This window comes from Myotis myotis, unplaced genomic scaffold, assembly GCF_014108235.1.
Source record: "Myotis myotis isolate mMyoMyo1 unplaced genomic scaffold, mMyoMyo1.p scaffold_m19_p_3, whole genome shotgun sequence".
Classification (NCBI taxonomy): Eukaryota; Metazoa; Chordata; class Mammalia; order Chiroptera; family Vespertilionidae; genus Myotis; species Myotis myotis.
Genome location: NW_023416335.1, coordinates 54,200,981 through 54,221,275, shown reverse-complemented (window position 1 = coordinate 54,221,275; position 20,295 = coordinate 54,200,981). Strand labels below are relative to the sequence as shown.

Genomic DNA, 20,295 nt, shown 5'->3' with positions numbered 1-20,295 from the left:
GGTTTGCTCATACTGTACTTGAATATTTATTTCTTAAGTTAACTTGGAATTATATAAAATTTCATTAGTATGTATTTAATTGTTGCCATTACATTTACCATAAAGGATAGCCTAGGATATAAATGCAGAGTTTAAGGAATTTTTTGCCCAAATAATAAGAAATATGGTTTTAAAAGTCTTTTTGTTTTATGAAAGCAACCTATGTAGTGAGGCTATTATGATTGAATGGAAAGATCAGTGTCCTGGATTCAACTCCTGTCTTGATGTAACTATGTGATCCTGGGCAGGTCACTTAGCTTCTCTGATCCTCTCTGTGTACTAACACAAAATTGATACATCCAACACCCAGCTGAGGTTATCTATCTGTAACATGGAGATAATGTATATGTATATCAGGTCATGCCACTCATTTGATCAAAACCCAGTAAGACCACTGAATTCACTCAGTAAAATATAAAGTCCTTCAGTGGACTTCCTGACCTAATGTCTTCCTATTTCTCTCTTAATGGCAAGGAACTACCTCCTTGCTATTTTCTAGCATGCCAGGTATGATCCCATAAGGTCCTTGTGAGGCACTGCTTATCTCTCTGTCTGAAACACTTTTCTGTGAGATATTTACATAGTTAGTTAACTCTTATCTCTCCTTTAAGTCTTTGCTCAAGTGCCATCTCAACGAGGTTTCTTGACCACCATATTTAATACTGTAACCTGTAACTTCAAGCATTCCTAAACCATCCTTTCCCCTTTTGTGTAGAGCATTTACACCTTTTAATAATATATAAGTAACTTATTTATTATGTCTTTCTTTATTGTCTAACTCCCCTTACTGGAGTATAGCCTCCAGAAAGGCAAGCATCTTTGTTTTATGTACACTCATGTATCCCCAATACCAGGAAGCTAAGTCTTGGGTAGAAGGGATATTTTGTCAATATTTGTTGAATATTAGACAATCAGTGATAACAGTCTTGTACATACTTTCAGAGAAGTTCTCTACATTTACAAGCAAATACATTAATATCTTAGTATATTTTTTGTACACAAAAGGCATTGTACTATACACATGATTTTTATTCAATATATTTTAGAGATTGTTAAGAGAATACTAAGAACTTTTGTTCTTTTTTATTTATTTAAAAATTTTACCTTACTTTTTAAATTTCATCAGATATTCAGTAACTTATTTAATTGGTCTGTCAAGAATTGTGAATCATCTGAGACTTTACCATACTTGGCAAACTACCTGATTAGCTTGTCAATTTTGGGAATGTTGGCAGAAGACACGAGACTGCTCAGGTCAGAGACAAAAACTTGATTACCATCAATGGTTTTAGCCAGAGTATTAGCATTTTCTTACACCAGTTTCTTGAGCTTTAGTTCCCACAGGGCAACTCAAAGATGGCCACATGATTCCTCCACACACAGTGTGGAACCCTGAATGTAGGGAACCCAGTATTTTCTAATGGTAACTAAGCACGCCCACACTTTGCTCTGGACAGAGAGACTATCTTTCTCTTTCGGAGCAGCCCACTGTATATAAAGATCCTTGAAAAGATAGTACAGAAGAAAGGCAAGCAGTGCCTCTACCTGGAAGACATGCAGAAACATGAGAAACTCATGGAGAATTATCTCTGACAATGGTCCATTATTGATGGGCATTTATATTGTGTCTAATCTTTTGCTTTTATTAACGTTGCTGCAGTGAATTATCTTTAGTACATTTCTTATAAGCGAGAGTATATGTACAATGTATTTGAAGAGCTGGAATTGCTGGGTCAAAGGATATGTACAATTTTATTTTTGATAAATATTGCCACCATTGATGTTTAAGGGTCCTGTTTTCCACTTGATACTAATGCAACAATGTCACATCTATCTTTCTTAATATAATTTTCATTAATTCAGTGTTATTTAACTTTTATGTTTTTTGTGTTTACCTTTGAAATTACTCTTTTCAAGGGTGCCCATTAAAAATGAACACTTGCTAGAGATTGTACTCATCTGTTTTGTCTATACAATAAATTGAGAATATTAGATTTTATTTAAATTCTTATCTTTATATCCAAGGTAATAAAGTTGTAATTATTTTAGTGTGTTCTAATGTCTCATGTTTTACAGATTCAGGAGGAAGAGTGCTCACCAAGAGATGACTTTAGTGATGCAGACCAGCTCAGAGTGGGTAATGATGGGATTTTTATGCTGGCGTTTTTCAGTAAGTGATCTTTCCTTTCCAAACTTTTTTTTTTGCATATATTGGCTATGTATTTTTAAAATAACAGACAGTGAAGAAAGGCAAATATTGTTAGCATGTGTCTACCTTTTTTAAAATGTAAATTGTTCCTGCTACTAGCTAAGTGTGATCAAATGTTACAGTATAAACCCTAGAATTTATTAAATACTTATCAGATAACTGTATTGTAGTCATCATGCTAGATGCTGACAATATAGAGATATATAAGCATCTTTAAGTTAAATACAGTTTTATATGAGAAATGCTGCATGTCCATTCAGTATTGTAGGAGCATGTAGAATGAAACTATAAATTCTGCTTTTGAGGCAGAGGACTTCCATTTGAGTGTCTTCAAATCAGAAGAGAAGTTAGAAAAAGAAATATTCTGGGCAGCTAGAACCATGTGGTTTGAGACACAAAAGTATGAAAGTGTAAGTCTTATTTGAAGGGAATGGTGAGTAGCTAGAAGCCCAGAAACCTAAGTTACATTTTGTAACATCTTGCAAAATTAATATTTAACTTATAAAGAAAATTTAAGATACTTGTGGGAAAACTGTGTTATAGTCTTTATTATTTCAGTTTCTAATTGGCACAGTGTAAACAGTAAATAAGATTATGAAATTCATTTAAATTGAAACTATTTAAATTGCTAAAATAAGTTTTGGAAACCTGATATTCATGTAGTCTATATATGGTTAATTATGTAGTCTATATATGGTTAATTTCTGTCCTCAACTTAGTTAGATGATCAAGTTTTTATACCTTCTTTGATAGAATGCTAATATAATTCATTTTAATTCATGATATTTTGATAATAAAACCCACAAATAGTTTACTTACTTAAAGTACCACATTTAACTTTAAAAATAGAAAATACATACTTTCTGAATTGAATTACTTTTGAATCTGAAAAATTACTGACCTCCTCCTCTATTTTTTTTAAAAATTGACTTTTAGAGAGAGAGGTAGAGAGAGAGAGACAAACATTGATGTGACAGTGAAACACTGATTGGCTGCCTCCTGCACCCGCGCTACCAGGGATCAAGCCCACAACCCAGGCATGTGCCCTGAGTGGGAATTGAGCCGGCAAACTTTTGGTGCACAGGACGACATCCAACCAACTGAGCCACATCAGCCAGGGTTCTTGCTTCCTTTCTTCCCATCTTCTGAAGAACAGAAGTAGATAATCACTCAGAAGTGGGTGGGTGAATGGGTGGGCAGTTATATTTTTCTCTTCAAATTTATTAAATTATATTCAGGTAGGCCAGCTAATATAATACAGTATTTAAATCTCATGGTTTTAGTTAACAATTTCTATTTAAATATGATGTTAGATACAATGCAAGGAAATGAACACTTTAGCTACAAATAACTACTGTTTTTTAATGTTAGTTTAGTGAACCTTGTTTGTTTTCTTAGTTTTAGTTCAGCTAATAGTCCTTTAAATTGATAGTACACTTCCCACATATTTTGATTATGGTCATGTAAACTTTGATTCCTTAATTAGAAAAGAAAGAATTTAAATTTATTGTACTGTGTGTAGTATAAAAACCTGTTTTTTAGGAATAAAAATGTTATTTGACACTATCTAATTATTTGACTCAGAGCTTAATTATTACTCCTCCATTTCTGTAGTTCACTAAATCATAATCTTCTTATTTTTTTTAGATTTGAAAACATTTTATTAATGTAACAGTGATGTAAATGCATGGTAACCTAGACACTTGATTGACTTTATTTTTGGCCACTGGTGATATATTAATTAATGTAAATGCAAGTATTTATATTAATGTATATAACGGAAATTATCTGACTTGTTTTAAATTTTTACTGAATTATGTTTCTACAGTTTATATTTTTGTACTATTTCATAGTCAGCAAATATTGCACTGATATTATAAAGTTAAATTATAAATTATTATTTATCTTTATTTCCTTATATATTTTTTTCTGGTGGCTATAGGCCAGAGCTTGAGCTTATTTGCCTTAATGAGCATAGATTTATTTGTGTTCACTACCACCTAGTGGCTGTTCTACAAATTGCAACTTGCTATATTTTCCATGCTTAAACTGTCTAGCAGTTGTTGTCTAAATTGTTCTGTTGTCTATTTCTAAGGTTCAGAAATAGATTTTCTTTCGTGTGGCTTAACTTAAGCATTTTAGGTTCTATAAGTTGTATAAGTAAAACTACAGTAAATATCAATTATAACATTTTAGTTAAAACTTTTTGTTGGTTTAATTCTTGCTATCTGTTTTTAATGTCTACATTTCTTTCTCTTATCACATGAAACCCTATAAAAAGTTTTACCCTTAAATATGATAAAATAATTGCATGTTCATGTTCTGAAAATGTAAAGAAAGAAATATATGTATCCCTGATAATGTTCTAGCTTCTATAATCCCTTGAACTGTCATTGCAAAATGCCTTTTACACGCCTAACTGCCTCTGATCTTATATTTAACAGGTTTTCTCTTTGAGAGAAAGGAAGTAAGTTATTTATCAGTTAGAAACTAGAAATTAAGATTTTTATCACTGGATAATTGACAGTCTGTGGAAATGAACCTGAACTCTATTACTTAAGAATGTATTGGGCTCTATCTAGAAATTGTTTCTTCTAAGGTTGAGCCTTTTGTGTCATGTGTGAATCTTCACTTCAGTGTGCTATATTAATAATTATTTCCATTTTAGATGTGAAGATCACATAACTAAAGAAATATTAAGTTAATTGTGCCTTTAAAAAGAATTAGAAGAGTGTTTCGCAATGTAAATTCTGACTTGTAAGAAATTACCAAACTCTCTTCCAAAGAGGCTGTACATTCCCACCAGCAGGGAATGAGAATTCCTGTTGCTCTGATACTCATTGACATTTAGTGTTAATGTTAAAAAAAAAAAAAAAAACATTCCAGTAGATGTGTGGTGGTATGTCATTGTGGTTTTTATTTGTATTTCCTTAACAATTAATGATGTTGAACATCATTACTTAGTAAATTCCTTTGAGCCCCTCCATGGACAAGTCATGAAAGTTATAGTTATTAAAGGGATTGTCTGAGCACCACACATATGAAAAACAGTATATTAATGATTTGTTTTGTGCATGCAAAGCTGTGGGGTTTTTAATAGGTTTTAGATGACATTTCACATTGTAAGTGAATCCAGAGAGAGAACATTTAAGCATTGCAATCATATCTTTAAAAACTCACAATATTTGTGAAGTATTAAATTGTATTGAATTTGTTATATTTACAAGAAAAAGTTTTTAATTTAATTTTCTATAATTTAGTGGAAATATCTTAAAACAATGTCTGTTTAAAAAATAATTTTTATTACTTTTTAGAGAGAGCATGGGAGAGGGAGAGAGAAACATCAATGTGAGAGCGAGACATTGATCGGCTGCCTCCTGCACCCCGCCTACCAGGGATGGAGTCTGCAACCCAGGCATGTGTCCTGACCAGGAATCGAACCAAAAACCTTTTGGTGCATGGGACGACACCCAGCTAACTAACTGAGCCACTGTTGAGGGCTAAAACAATATCTTAATACATTGCTATATCATGTCTTTCTAAATGGCTGATAGTTTAAACAAAGAGCCTAGATAAGACAGAAATTTATCCCTGTGTAGTTCAAAATGAAGTATAATGAAATTGATTATTCTTTGAGAACCTATTGTCTTAGAAACCTTGTGTATTTATATGTGATGAAATTTTTCCCGTGATCAAAATATTAATAAGTTCCCAATGTTTGCATATTTATCAAATATACATATATATCATCTATGATTTTCATTTGTTTATTTTCAAAACAAGTATCAAGTTTTTTTAATTTTAAAATGTTTATTTTGAAATACTTTAAAACCTAGGAAAAAGGTTGTAAAAATAGTGCAGTTCCAAACTTTTATCCAGCTTTTCCAAGTCTTAACATTTTACATGACTTCAGTTCAATAATCAGTATTTGGTAATTAATATTAATGAAATACTAACTGGTTTACAGATCTTACTCAAATTTTGCCAACTTTCTCATTAATCACCTTTGCCTGATCAAGAATCTAATCCAGGATTACACATTTTTTTTAGTTGCCATGTTTCCTAAGTCTGCTTTAATTTGGAGGAGTTTCTTAATCTTTTCTCTTGTTTCTTATGACTGATTCTTTTGAAGAATACCAACTAGGTGTGTGTGTGTGTGCGTGTGTGTGTGTGTGTGTGTGTGTGTGTGTGTGTGTGTCTGTCCTTTGTCTCTTTCTCTCTTTGCAAAAATACCACAGAAATGATGCGCCCTTCTCAGTGCATCATAACAGCAAGGAATGATCTAGATATGTCTAACTACTGGTGATACTCTCATCAGGTTAAGGTGATGTCTGCCACCTGTCTTCACTATAAAGTTGCTATTTTCACCTTTTTAATTAATAAGTATCTTATGGCTACTGAAAATTAAAAGTATAGTCTTCCTAAACTTTTAATGGATAAACTGTAGCATACAAAATTACTTTCTGGGTTATCCTGATAACCTTTTTGGGTAGGTGGGAGGTATAGATGGTAAAAAGAAACAGAATATAGGTAAAAGACTTGGATGTTTCAGTCCTGGCTATACCACTTACTTGCTTTATGACTTTATGTGCAGCTTAATTGTTCTGAGTCTCAATTTGTCTTTCTGTACAGTGGAATTAACTTGACCTTGCCCTTCTTAAAAAGCTAATGTGAAGAACAAAGGAGTGAAAATATATGAAATGTCATAATTATAGCATTCTATTAAGTGAAGGTGGTGATAATGTTCTCCTTCCCCATCCTTACCTGAGAACTCACCTTTTAGCTATAATAAGTAATATGATTTAAAATGATTTTCAAATGTCATTAACTTGTCCGAACCTGCCTAATTTGCTTTCTTACAAAGAAGGGCACGCTGAAGGTGAATGTGGAGAAGTGTAATCGGAGCAACAGTAAGCATTCTTTACCAACTTTCCTGAGTTTATTGCCTTGCTTCCCTGCTGCTTGCTTCCCCAAATCTTACCTAAGGAATATAGGCTACCTAAGGTTGTTGCTTCTTTGGGTTTTACCATGGGCCTTGTTATAAGGGGAATAGGTGCCCTATGCCCTTTAAGCTTCCTTATTTTACCCTAGGTTTCCAGGGGAACATGCATGAATGACATAGAGTTGAAGGAAAAGTATTGTCTTCTTTCCTAGGCATGTATAATATGTTCTCCCGCCTCTACTATATGTTGTTTCTTTTGCAGATTTTACAGGTCTATGGTTTAGTGTACAGTTATTAAATTCTCTTTTTTGCCAACTCTGACATGTCATAGAGGATCCAGAATTGAATCCAGAAATGATTCTGTCCTTAAAGACCTATCCTGCTTTACTTCCTACCTTACAGGCCAAGGGGCATAAAAGTGAATCAGTCTATGCTCAAGTGGTCACTGTTTTCCTAGTGCTTAAACCAGTTAAAGATGATTAAGTCATGTATTTGTCTGTTGGGTCTGCCATAATGAAATATTGCACACTGGGTGTCTTACAAATGGAAATTAATTTTCTCCGAGTTTTGAAGGCTAGAAGTTCAAGATCAGGGTGCCAGAAATTTTGGTTTCCGGTGCAGAATCTCATTTTGGCTTGCATGCAGATGGCTGTCTTCTTGATGTGTCCTCACATGGCCTGTCCTCTACATATATGTGGTGAAAGAACTCTCTAGACACCAACCCTATCAGATTAGGGTTCTACCCATATAACCTTGTTTGATCTTAATTACTGCCCTGAAGCCCCTGTCTCTAAATACAGTCACATTGGGGGTTAGGGCTTCAATCTACAAATTCTTTGAAGTGGCACAGCTCAGTCCATAATAAGGTATTGTATCTGAGCATAGTTTGTAGGAATCGATACCACTGGCAGATAGCAAAAAGAAAACATGATGGTTTAGTAAATACTATTTTGTTCTTTTGGATTTTATTCCTAATGAGGGTGCAATATGTATAATAGATATTGGTAAGTCTGATTTGAAGAAGCTAATTGGACAGTATTTGAGTATACTGTATATGCAAATATAAAAATATACTTTTGAAATATTTTGCTGTTTTGGATTTTCTCCATCAATGTGTCCTATGTTTTAACAACATGGCATGCTTATAAAATGATAGCATATTTACAGCATACTAGGATAAAGGAAGAAGGTGGTCAAGACTCATAGCAGTCTGTCCTCTGTCCTAGCCCTCACCCGTCTGCCCTGAGGCCTGAGGAGAGAAATATATCAGCCTGTTACTAACACATATGTGGCATATGTAGGCAATAGAGTTGGGAATCTCTGCTGCTACTCATTGGTATAAATTCTTTATTTTAAATAGATATAAAATTATTTTTGATTTGTTAAGTATTTTTTGTTTTCCCCTACAGCTACCACAGATATTAGCCAATTAGGTATAGAGCAGTTATGTCTAATAGAATATTCTATGATAGTGGAAATGAAATATTCTGTATATCAGCTGACAATATGGTAGCTGCAAGCCACATATGACTCTTGAGCACTTGAAATGTGGCGATTGCAATGGAAGAACTAAATTTTTAATTTTATTTAGTTTTAATTTAAATTTAAATAACCTCTTTTATAGAGGAGGATATGTTCCTGGGGCACAGTAAGAAGCAGTGTGGCTGGTGGCATTGGATAGCACAGATAAGGAAGATAGCAAAATACTGATCGATATCTAGGTTTAAAAAAAGTAGAAAGTTAAATAATCTTTATTTCCAATAGTGTCTCCTGAATTTTTTTTCTGCAGAAAAGAGGACCCACTTTGTAAGGTGAAGATATTTTATATGGCTAGTAATGATAGCTAACACTTAGGCAGCTACCATGGGTGAGGTTCTGTACTGTGCTAAGCTCCTTACATTCATTATGTCACTTAATCCTTTTATCAGCCTTCTGAAGTAGGTACTTACAGATCAAAGAACTGTGGCTCACAGAGGTCAGCAGTGAGTCTAAGGTCACATATCCAGTAAGTGAGCACACCGAGACTCAAATATGGGTCCTTTATTTCAAAATGGATTCACCTATGTCAGAATGGTTTTGGCTACAAGTAATAGAAAACCGCTACTCAATTGTTTTAAATAGGAGATTATCCCACAGGACAAGAAGAGCATGGATGAGCAACCTGAAGGCACAGACGTATCAGTGTTGTGGCTCTGCTTTCCTTTGCTTTTCTTCACTCTCCCCCACTTGGAGTGAGAGTTTAATCCTCAGGCTGATAAGAGATCCCAGCAGCTGTTCAAGATATTATGTCCAAACATCCAGAGGAAAAGGAGGGACCATTTCTTCTTTTTTTTACATAAAAGTAGGCAATAGTATAATAATCTCCATGTATCCATCACCCAGCTCCAAAAGGGATCAATTTAGAGCCACTGTTACTTAATCTGTATTCCATCCTCCTTTCCCTTGCTATGTTCTTAAGAACCAAGGAATGTTTTTCAAAAGTCCTATTTAAAAAAGAAAAATTGGAAAGGAGTTTTGGCCTCCTGTGATTTTCCCCCAGACTACTTGGGACCCACCTTTTGGGGTTAAGTGTGGGATCCAGCCTTCCGCAAGGAGTCTGCAAAGGTGGGTGGGTTCCTGTGGAGGAGTACAACAGGTTTTGCTAGAGAGGAGGAAGAGACAGTGAAGAATATCTGTCTGGGAACCATCTTTTATAATTTATTTGGCTCAGCTTTAATATTGGCTGATTGGTTGACTGACTGCTGAGGCTGGGCTTCTTGGGTGGGATCTCATGGAAGCTACATTGTGACGTGGTTTTTATCTGGTATAAATATGTTTCACCCATTGTGATAGGCTTTAAGGAATTGATTCTTATTGATTAAACTAACAAGAAACCAAGCTTACTCATTTGTTAATGTCTGATAAATAACTTACATTTGCAAAAGGTAAACTGTAGTCTACAAAGAAGGCTTAATTGGTACAGAGTTAAAAAAGAAAAGGGAATTGCTATTCCCATTGAGCAATAAAGTATTGCTAATATCAATCTCTGTTAATTTGTTTCCAAAGTATAGTTTTTAAAAGAACTGTTTCTCTTGCTTTTAGTGGCGTTTATTTTCAACTGGCTTGGATTTTGTTTATCCTTCTGTATCACCAATACCATTGCTGGAAGGTATGGTGCCATCTGTGGATTTGGCCTTTCGTTGATCAAATGGATCCTTATTGTCAGGGTGAGTGTCTTGATAATGTCTATCATTTTTATCTTTAAAATTAAAATATAGGAAATGTCCTATGTAGTTCATAAATTTTATGCATATAAATTCAATTATTTCAAGACTTATTCTTCTAGACTTTATTATTCTAGTGATCTCTGTGGTGTGAAAATTTATAACTGTATTTATATGAGAGCTTGCTGGTACAGTAGTCCCTTCATCTGCAGTTTTGCTTTCTTCGGTTTGTGTTATTTGTGGTCAGCCATGGTCTGAAAATATTAAGTGGAAAATTTCAGATATTTTGAGAGAAAGAGAGCAAGCAAGCACATTCATATAACTTTTATTATAATATATTGTTATAATTGTTCTATTTTATGTTGTTAATATTTTACTGTGCCTAATTTATAAATTAAACTTTATCATAGGTATGTATGTATCGGAAAAAAACATATTATATATAGGGTTCAGTGCTATTCAGTTTCAGGCAACCACTGGGGGTCTTAAGACAGACATATCCCCTAATGATAAAGGGGGACTACTGTATATGGAAAGAACTTTGAAAGCAGAAAAACTTGTTTGGACCTCATCTTTTTTATATCAGGGTGCTAACTTTAAGTTTTTAAATTCTTCTGAGCTTTAGTTTCTTCATAATAGGTTGATAATAGCTGCCTTTCAGGATTTTTGTGAGGTATGGAAATAATATAATTAAGCTCCCATGCCTAGTTGCAGCACAAAAACATGTTCTGAGTCACATCACGGCTACCACTATTTTGATATAGTGCAGGCATTTCTAAGTCAGTTAAAAAATAGTTTCTATTAGTTAGTAAAATTACCATGGATTTAAATATCTTCTTGCTCTTTATGCTTTTTTTAATAACCTAAGAGCTCAAAAGTAAAATTATAGGCTTTTGAAGTGTTATCAGAACTCACCTTTTCTCCTTTATGTTCCTGCTAAGTCTTCTCATTTTCCTGTTGTTCCTAGAAATCAACCTCTGTCTGCTGCTTATGTACAAGACTAGAGGCCCGGTGCACAAAAATTTGTGCACTCGGGTGGGAGGGAGGGTCCCTCAGCCCGGCCTGCGCCCATTTGCAGTTCAGGACCCCTTGGGGGATGTCCACTTGTCGACTTAGGCTCACTCTCCGGGGGATCAGGCCTAAGCTTGCAGTCAGACATCCTCCTGGCAGCCAGGGAGCCCTCGGGGGATGTCCGACTAAAGGCTTAGGCCCCCAAGGGATTGGGTCTAAACTGTTAGTTGGACATTCTTAGTGCTGCCACGGAGGTGGGAGAGGCTCCTGCCACCACCTCTGCACTGGCCAGCCATGAGCCAGCTTCTGGCTGAGTGGCACTCCCCATATGGAAGTGCACTGACCACCAAGGGGCAGCTCCTGCATTGAGCGTCTGCCTCCTGGTGGCCAGTGCACGTCATAGCAACCGGTCATTCTTCTGTTCAGTCAATTTGCATATTAGCCTTTTATTATTATTATATAGGATGTACCTATTTCCCACCTTTTGTCCCCTCTACCCAGCTCTTGCCCCCCACTTCTCTCTGACCATCACTATACTGTTGTCTGTGTCCATGGGTTGTGCATATATTTTCTTTGGCTAATCCCTTCTTTAAATTCACTTCTTTAAATTTTTATTTTCAGATAAGTGCTTATAAATGCACTATTATATATTTTCTATTATATCACTTAGAATTAAGATATCCTTTAATTGAACCCTTGTAAATTTTAGCACAGTTTAATAAATTATGCTAGAAGCAATTAGGAGATTTTTCATGTAATGCAGATATATTTCAATTAATATTTTATTAATTTTTAATTTTTTAATATTTTAATTTGAAATAATCTCATACATGTAAAAAAAACTATAAAATACTACAGCATATTATATGAACCCTTCACCCAGTTTCTTAGGTGTTAATAATTTAAACATAACCATTATACAACTAACAACATTTGGAATATATTTTTCTTATAATCTCTTTAATGTTACTTAATCCATTTACTTTGTTTTTGTTAATCTTCACCCAAGGATATTTTTCCATTGAATTTTAGAGAGAGTGAAGGGAAAAGGAGAGACACATTGATTGGTTGCCTCCTGCACATGGTCTGATAGGGACTGGGGATCAAGCCAGCAACTGAGGTACATGCCCTTGACTGGAATCGAACCTGGGACCCTTCAGTCCACGGGCTAATGCTCTATCCACTGAGCAAAACAGGCTGCAGCTTAATTCATTTACTTTTAACCTGTAGGTGTCTTTATATTTAAAGTGGGTTTTGTTTTTGATTCACCCTCATAATCTGTCTTTTAATTGGTGCATTTATGCCACTGACTTTCAGAGTGCTTACTGATAGAGTTACTGCCATATCAGGTGGCTTCTGGGGCTTTTGGAGCCCGCCTGTGACCTGGGATCGGATCCATCACAGGGGGCAGGCAGGCGGCTTCTGGGGCTTCTGGGGCTGGCATGCGACCCTGGATCGGATCCATCACGGGCGGCAGGCAGGCGGCTTCTGGGGCCCGCCTGTGGCCTGGGATCAGATCCGATCACGGGCAGCAGGCAGGCAGCTTCTCGGGTCACACACGGGGTCCTGGGTGGTGGCTCGCACTCACGCTGTCCTGCCCTGCCTGCAGTATGCAAATTAGCCGCCATCAGCATATCACGCTGATTAGCCAATGGAAGGTGTAGTGAAGGTACGGTCAATTACCATGTTTGTCTATTATTAGATAGGTCTAGAGGCCCGTTGCACGAAGATTCGTGCAATAGGCCTTCTTTACCTTGGCTGCCAGCACCAGTTTTCCTCTGGCACCTGGGACCCAGACCTTCACTCTGGCCACCGCCTTCCATTTTCGCTCTGGACACAGTCTTCGCTGCGGCTGGAGCCTCCAGTCTTTGCTCCTCACTCTGGCCGGAGTCTTCAGTCTCCGGCCAGAGCTGCTCCTGTAGCTCCTTCCGCCCCCCACCCTCCCCCTCATAGCTTGATCTCTGCTTCGCCTGCAAACCTCGCCAATGGGTTCCTGGGTCCCGGGGGGCCGCCTAGCCTGCGGCCTGGCTTTCTGATCATGATCACAATCATGATCACGGGCCGCAGGCAAGGTGGCTCCTGGGTCCTGGGGGGCTGCCTTGCCTGAAGCCCAGCTTTCCGGTGGCTCCTGGGGTCGCACACGGGGGTCTGGATGGCGGCTTCCAGTGTCCCGACCTGCCTGCAGTATGCAAATTAGCCTCCATCTTTATTGACAGTCAATTTGCATATCGCGCTGATCAGCCAATGGCGAACGTAGTGAAGGTATGGTTAATTACCATGTTTGTCTATTATTAGATAGGATAATGTGTAGGGAGAGAGCAACGACACCTCCTTTTCTTTTTCCTATCTCAGGAACTTTTCTAGTACTATTGTTATCATAATCTCCCAGCAACTCTTTACTTTTGCCTCTTGAAGGCCCTTTTTGGCTCCTTTTTACAAAGCTTTTTTCCTGGTTTCCTTAGGATAAGGCCCAGGAAAATTATCAAAAGTACCTTTATTTATTGTTTTAGTAAGTCTTTTTAAAAGTTACCACACATTTAAATGTAGTCAATAAAACATATACTTTCTAGTAATCAAATTTATTTAAACATTGATTTCTAATTGAATGAATCCAATTCTCAAATTTTCAATAGAATCGCAAACCTAATATGTCAGCTGCTCTTAAGTGTTTCAGACACTTCAGTTATGCACCTACATTATCAAATTGATTAAAACATTACTAACTATGCCCTAATGGTTTGGCTCAGTGAATAGAACGTCAGCCTGTGGACTCAAGGGTCCCAGGTTCAATTCTGGTCAAGGGCATGTACCTTGGTTGTGGGCACATCCCCAGTGGGGAGTGTGCAGGAGGCGGCTGATCGATGTTTCTCTCTCATCGATGTTTCTAACTCTCTATCCTTCTCACTTCCTCTCTGTAAAAAATCCATAAAATATATATTTTTAAAAATTACTCACTACAAAAATATTTAAACTATGGATTTAATGTGTTTCTTCATTATTTTAAAACCTATTTTATCACTTTTCAGGGTTTCAGTAATCTTACCAGACTCTTTTCCTGTTAAGACCAAATTACAGGTTTTGGTTATTAATAAGTTGACTCTTAGTTGGGACCTGTGGATTGGCTTCTTCTAAGATGTTAAAATTTGAACCATTGTAGGAATAGCCTTTTGACAGACTTTTCTTCTAGTTTCATTTTAAAAAAATGTAAAGTGGGTTCCAACCTAGAGCATAGATCTGTTAGGTGTTATGAAACATAAAAAGATAGACAATTCCTATCCTTGCAGAAGTTATTATGAAAAAAACAAGAGTTGGAGCTAGGTAAGTCCAAACTTGGTTATATTAGTAATAAAATTACTTAACTATTATTCAAATGGTATTTCTCATCTAAGTTACAAAACTCAGAAAATAATTTGAGGACATTTTTCTCATTTCAGCTAAAGCTGGCAAATTTTTAATATCATTATAGATTCATAAAAAAGAAATTAGCCCAGCCCTGGCTGGCTTGGCCCAATGGATAGAGCATCAACCTGTGGACTGAAGGGCCCCGGGTTCAATTCTGGTCAAGGGCATGTACCTCGGTTGCAGACTCCTCCCTGGCCCCTGGGGCTCATGCAGAAGGCTGCCAATCGATGTGTATCTCTCACATTGATATTTCTCTCTGTCTTTCCCTCTCACTTTCACTTTCTCTAAACATCGGTGGAAAAATATCCTTGAGTGAGGATTGAAAACCAAAAGAACCCAAAAAGAAATTAGCCCTTTATATGCAACCTATCCCTTTAGGGCATTAGGTCCTAATTCTCTGATAGAACTCTATGTGATTAGGTGGGGAACTTAAATTCAAAGACTGGAGTTTCTCAGAGTTCTGTAAGGTATGTATTAGCAGCCCTAGCTGGTTTTGCTCAATGGATAGAGCATCGGCCTGTGGACTGAAGGGTACCGGGTTTGATTCTGGTCAAGGGCACATGACAGTGTTGTGGGATTGATCCCCATTGGGGGGCATGCAGGAGGCAGCCAATCAATGATTCCCTTTCATTGATGTTTCTATCTCTCCCTCTCCCTTCCTCTCTGAAATCAATAAAAATACATATTTTTTAAAAAGGTATGTATTAGCATAAAGTTTGATTATCAGGACAATTTAATTTTCCTTTAAAAATACCTTTACTGAGCTAAGGGTAATATTATACCTTTAAAATATATCCTATCTAATAAAAGAGAAACATGGTAATTAGCCGTAGGTCCGCTACCCTTCCCATTGGCTAATCAGGGCGATATGCAAATTAACTGCCAACCAAGATGGCGGCCCGCAGCCAGGCAGCTTGAAGCTAACATGAGGCTTGCTTGCTTCAGTGACGGAGGAAACCAACGTTCCCCGCCTGCCTTGCCGGCCTCTGAGCTTGCAGTTTGAAACATTGTTACAAATATAGAAGCTAAACAAAACCCCTGAAACCTGCTTTCAGCCAGCCAGGATATCAGAGCTCGAGTTGATTCAGAGTTTCAATTATAGAACCCAAACAAACCAGATACCTGCTTTCAGCAGCAGAGGCCTCAGAGCTGGAGCCAGAGCTAAAGCTGGCCCAGAATAAAAAAGAAAAGAAAGAAAGGAGCAGTTGGGAGCTTCAGTCACCCACCAGCCTGAAAACAGCCCTCAGCCCCTCACCCAGACTGGCCAGGCACCCCAGTGGGGACCCCCACCCTGAAGGGTGTGTGACCAGCTGCAAACAGCCATCATCCCCTCACCCAGGCTGGCCAGGCACCCCAGTGGGGACCCCCACCCTGATCCAGGACACCCTTCAGGGCAAACCAGCTGGCCCCCACCCATGCACCAGGCCTCTATCCTATATAGTAAAAGGGTAATATGCCTCCCAGCACTGGGATCAGCGGAGCCGCGAGACCTCCCAGCACCGGGATCAGCAGAGCTGAAAGGCCTCCTGGCACCGGGATCAGCATGACAGGGGGCAGCGCCCAAACCCCCTGATCGCCTTGTGGCTCTGTGTGTGACAGGGGGTGGAGCCACAACCTCCCTATCCATCCTGTTCTGTTCGTGACAGGGGAAGGCGCCCCAATCCCCTGATCAGCCCTGCTCTGTGCCTGATAGGGGGGAGCTCCCCAACCCCCTGATCGCCCTGCGGCTCTGTGTGTGACAGGGTGAAGCGCCCCAACCCCCTGATCGGCCCTGTTCTGTGTGTGACAGGGTGCGGTGCCCCAACACCCCCCCCCCCCCCACGGGCCCTGCTCTGTGTGTGATGGGGTAGAGCCATAACCTCCCCATCGGCCCTGCCCTGAGTGTGACAGTGGCGGTGCCCCAACCCCCTGATCCACCCTGCTCTGTGTGTGACAGGGGGCGGTGCCCCAACTCCCCTATTGGCCCTACTTTGTGAGTGACAGGGGGGAGCTCCTCAACCCCCTGATGGGCCCTGCTCTGTGCGTGACAGGGGGGAGCTCCCCAACCCCCTGATGGGCCCTGCTCTGTGCGTGACAGGGGGTGGCGCCACAACCTTCCCATCAACCCTGCCTTGAGTGTGACGGGGCGGTGCCCCAACCCCCCAATCGGCCCTACCCTGAGCGTGACTGAGGGTGGCATCGCAGCCTCCCGATCCGCCCTGCTCTGTGCATGACAGGGGGCGGTGCCCCAACTCCCCAATCGGCCCTGCTCTGAGCCCAACCAGGGGCTGCACCTAGGGATTGGGCCTGCCCTCTGCCACCCGGGAGCAGGCCTAAGCCAGCAGGTCGTTATCCCGAGGGGTCCCAGACTGCGAGAGGGCACAGGCCGGGCTGAGGGACCCCCCCTCCCCGCCGAGTGCACAAATTTTTGTGCACCGGGCCTCTAGTGTGTGTGTGTGTGTGTGTGTGTATGTATGTATATCATATCAAATACATATCAAATTTATTTAAACATTGATTTCTAATTGAATGAATCCAATTCTCAAATTTTCAATAGAATCACAAACCTAATATGTCAGCTGCTCTTAAGTGTTTCAGACACTTCAGTTATGCACCTACATTATCAAATTGATTAAAACATTACTAACTATGCCCTAATGGTTTGCATATTAGCCTATATATATATTTATGATACAAGAAGGATATTTTTTAAATCTTTTGTATCACTTTGTCACGTACACTAGAGGTCCGGTGCACGGATTTGTGCATCGGTGGGGTACCTCGGCTTGGCCTGTGGGGATCAGGCTGAAACCAGCTCTCTGACATCCCCTGAGGGGTCCCGGATTGTGAGACGGCGCAGTCCACACCTAGGGACCCCACCAGGGGTGCACGATCAGGGCCAAGGAGGGGCCACGGGAGGGCTCCAGCGTGTGTCCAGGCCAGGGAGGGATCCAGGGGGTGTCCAGCCCATCTTGCCCAGTCCCAATCAGCCGGACCCCAGCAGCAAGCTAACCTACCGGTTGGAGTGTCTGCTCCCTGGTGGTCAGTGTGCATCATAGCGACTGGTTGAACGGTTGAACAGTCAGACACTTAGCATATATATATATATATATATATATATATATATATATATATATATATATGACCACTATGCTGTACATCTGAAACTAATATATATATATATTTAAAAGCCTAAGTGACCATTACAACCGAATGACTAACCAGTCGTTTTGATGCACACTGACCACCAGGGGAGAGACGCTTAACATAGGAGCTGCCCCCTGGTAGTCAGTGCACTCTCCTGCGGTCCCTCCCCCTGGTCGGCCAACCTTCAGCAGTCGCTCCACCCCTGGCCTGCCAGCCCCAATAGGCCCCTCCTACCCCCCACCTGCTGGACCTGATTGGCCCCAATCAGGCTGGCCAGCCAACTTCCCACGGTTCCTACCCCCTGGCCAGCCAGCCCAATAGGGACTGGGTGAGATGGCCCCAATTGGCTTGGATCACTGGCCAGGCTGAGGGACCCCACCCGTGCATGAATTCGTGCACTGAGCCTCTAGTACAAAATAATATTGAATGTAAACTGTAATCGAAAAATTAAATTTTAAAAATATTTTCTGTGGAATAATAATAGCTGCCATTCATTGAGTACTTTTAATATGTCCCAAGCATAATTTGTTACAAACACTAAATTCTTTAATCCTATCAGTGATGCTGCTGATAATCTAGCCATTTTATTAATGATGAAACAAAGAATGAAAAGATTCTAATAGCTTGCTTAATGTCCCACAGTTTGTAGGTGGGTTAGAATCTAGCTTGTTTTCTTTTTTAAAAAATATAAAAAAACATTTTTATTTCAGTTGAAGTTAACATACAACGTTATATTAGTTTCAGGTGTATACCCCAGTGATTAGACGTTATATAACTTAGTGATCATTCCAATAGATCTCTTAGCCATCTGACACTATACATAGTTATTAGAATACTAGACGTCCAGTGCACGAAATTCGTGCACTGCGGGGGTGGGAGGGAGGGTGTCCCTCAGCCCAGCCTGCACCCTCTTCAATCTGGGACCCCTCAGGGGATGTCCGACAGGATCAGGCTTAAACTGGCAGTCGGACATCCCTCTCACAATCCAGGACTGCTGGCTCCCAACCACTCACCTGCCTGCCTGCCTGATTGCCTCCTAACCCCTCCCCTGCCAGCCTGATCGACGCCTAACTGCTCCTCTGCCGGCCTGATCGCCCCCAACTGCCCTCCCGGCCTGATTTCGCCCTCAACTGCCCTCCCCTGCCGGCCTGGTCACCCCCAACTGGCCTTCCCTGCTGGCCTGGTCAACCCTAACTTCCCTCCTCTGCAGGCCCAGTTGCCCCCAATTGCCCTCCCCTACCGGCCTGGTTGCCTCTAACTGCCCTTCCTGCTGGCCTTGTCACCCCAAACTGCCCTCCCTGCCAATCTGGTCGCCCTAACTGCCCTCCCCTGCAGGCCTGGTTGCCCCCAACTGCCCTCCCCTGCCAGCCTGGTCACCTCTAACTGCTCTCCCCTGCCAGCCTGGTCCCCCACATCTGCCTTCCTCTGCTGGCCTGGTCACTCCCAACTACCCTCCCCCATCAGCCTGGTCGCCTTCAGCATTCCTTCCCTGCTGGCCTGATGGCCTACAACTGCCCTCCCTTGCCGGCCATTTTGTGACCACATGGGGGCAGCCATCTTGTGGGAGGGTGTGACGGTCAATTTGCATATTAACTCTTTATTATATAGGATTACTGACTATATGTATTCCCTATGCTGTACTGTATATCCCCATAACTATTTGGTAATTACCAATTTTTACTTATTAATCTTTTAATTTTTTTCACCCATTCCCTGAATCCCCCTCCCATCTGGCAACCAACAAAATGTTCTCAGTATCTATGAGTCTGTTTCTGTTCTGTTTGTTTATTTATTTTGTTTTTTAGGCTTTTGTTGATTGATATGTATTGCCATTTTATTGTTCATATTCTTCTTTTTCAAGAAGACTAACATTTCATGTAATGCTGATTTGGTGATGATGAACTCCTTTAGCTTTTTCTTGCCTGAGAAACTCTTTATCTGTTTTCTATTCTAAATGATAGCTTTGCTGGGTAGAATAATTTTGGTTGCAAGTACTTGCTTTTCATCACTTGAAACATTTCTTGGCAATTCCTTCATACCTGCAAAGTTTCTGTTGAGAAATTAGCTGACAGTCTTATGGGAGCTCCCTTGTAGGTAACTAACTGCTTGTCTCTTGATGGTTTTAAGATTCTCTTTTTGTGTTTAACATTTGTCATTTTAATGATGATGTGTGGTCCTCTTTGAGTTCATCTTGTTTTGGACTCTCTGCATTTCGTGAACTTGTATGTCTATTTCCTTCATCAGGTTAGGGAAGTTTTAAATCATTCTTTTCTAAAATAGATTTACAATTTCTTGCTTTCTCTCTTTTTCTCAAACCCCTATAATACGAACGTTGGTATGCTTGAAGTTGTTCCAGAGGCTCC

The 20,295-nt window shown here is 39.7% G+C and overlaps 1 protein-coding gene across 1 annotated transcript in view; it reads left to right on the top strand.

Annotated features, from left to right (window-relative positions):
- NDFIP2 (Nedd4 family interacting protein 2) overlaps positions 1-20,295 on the top strand; it is a 69,443-nt gene that overhangs the window by 34,867 nt on the left and 14,281 nt on the right. The window contains exons 4-5 of the mRNA XM_036301904.1: positions 2,116-2,209; positions 10,272-10,396. Of these exons, the coding sequence (XP_036157797.1) occupies positions 2,116-2,209; positions 10,272-10,396 (219 nt within the window). The remainder of the gene's footprint in view (positions 1-2,115; positions 2,210-10,271; positions 10,397-20,295) is intronic.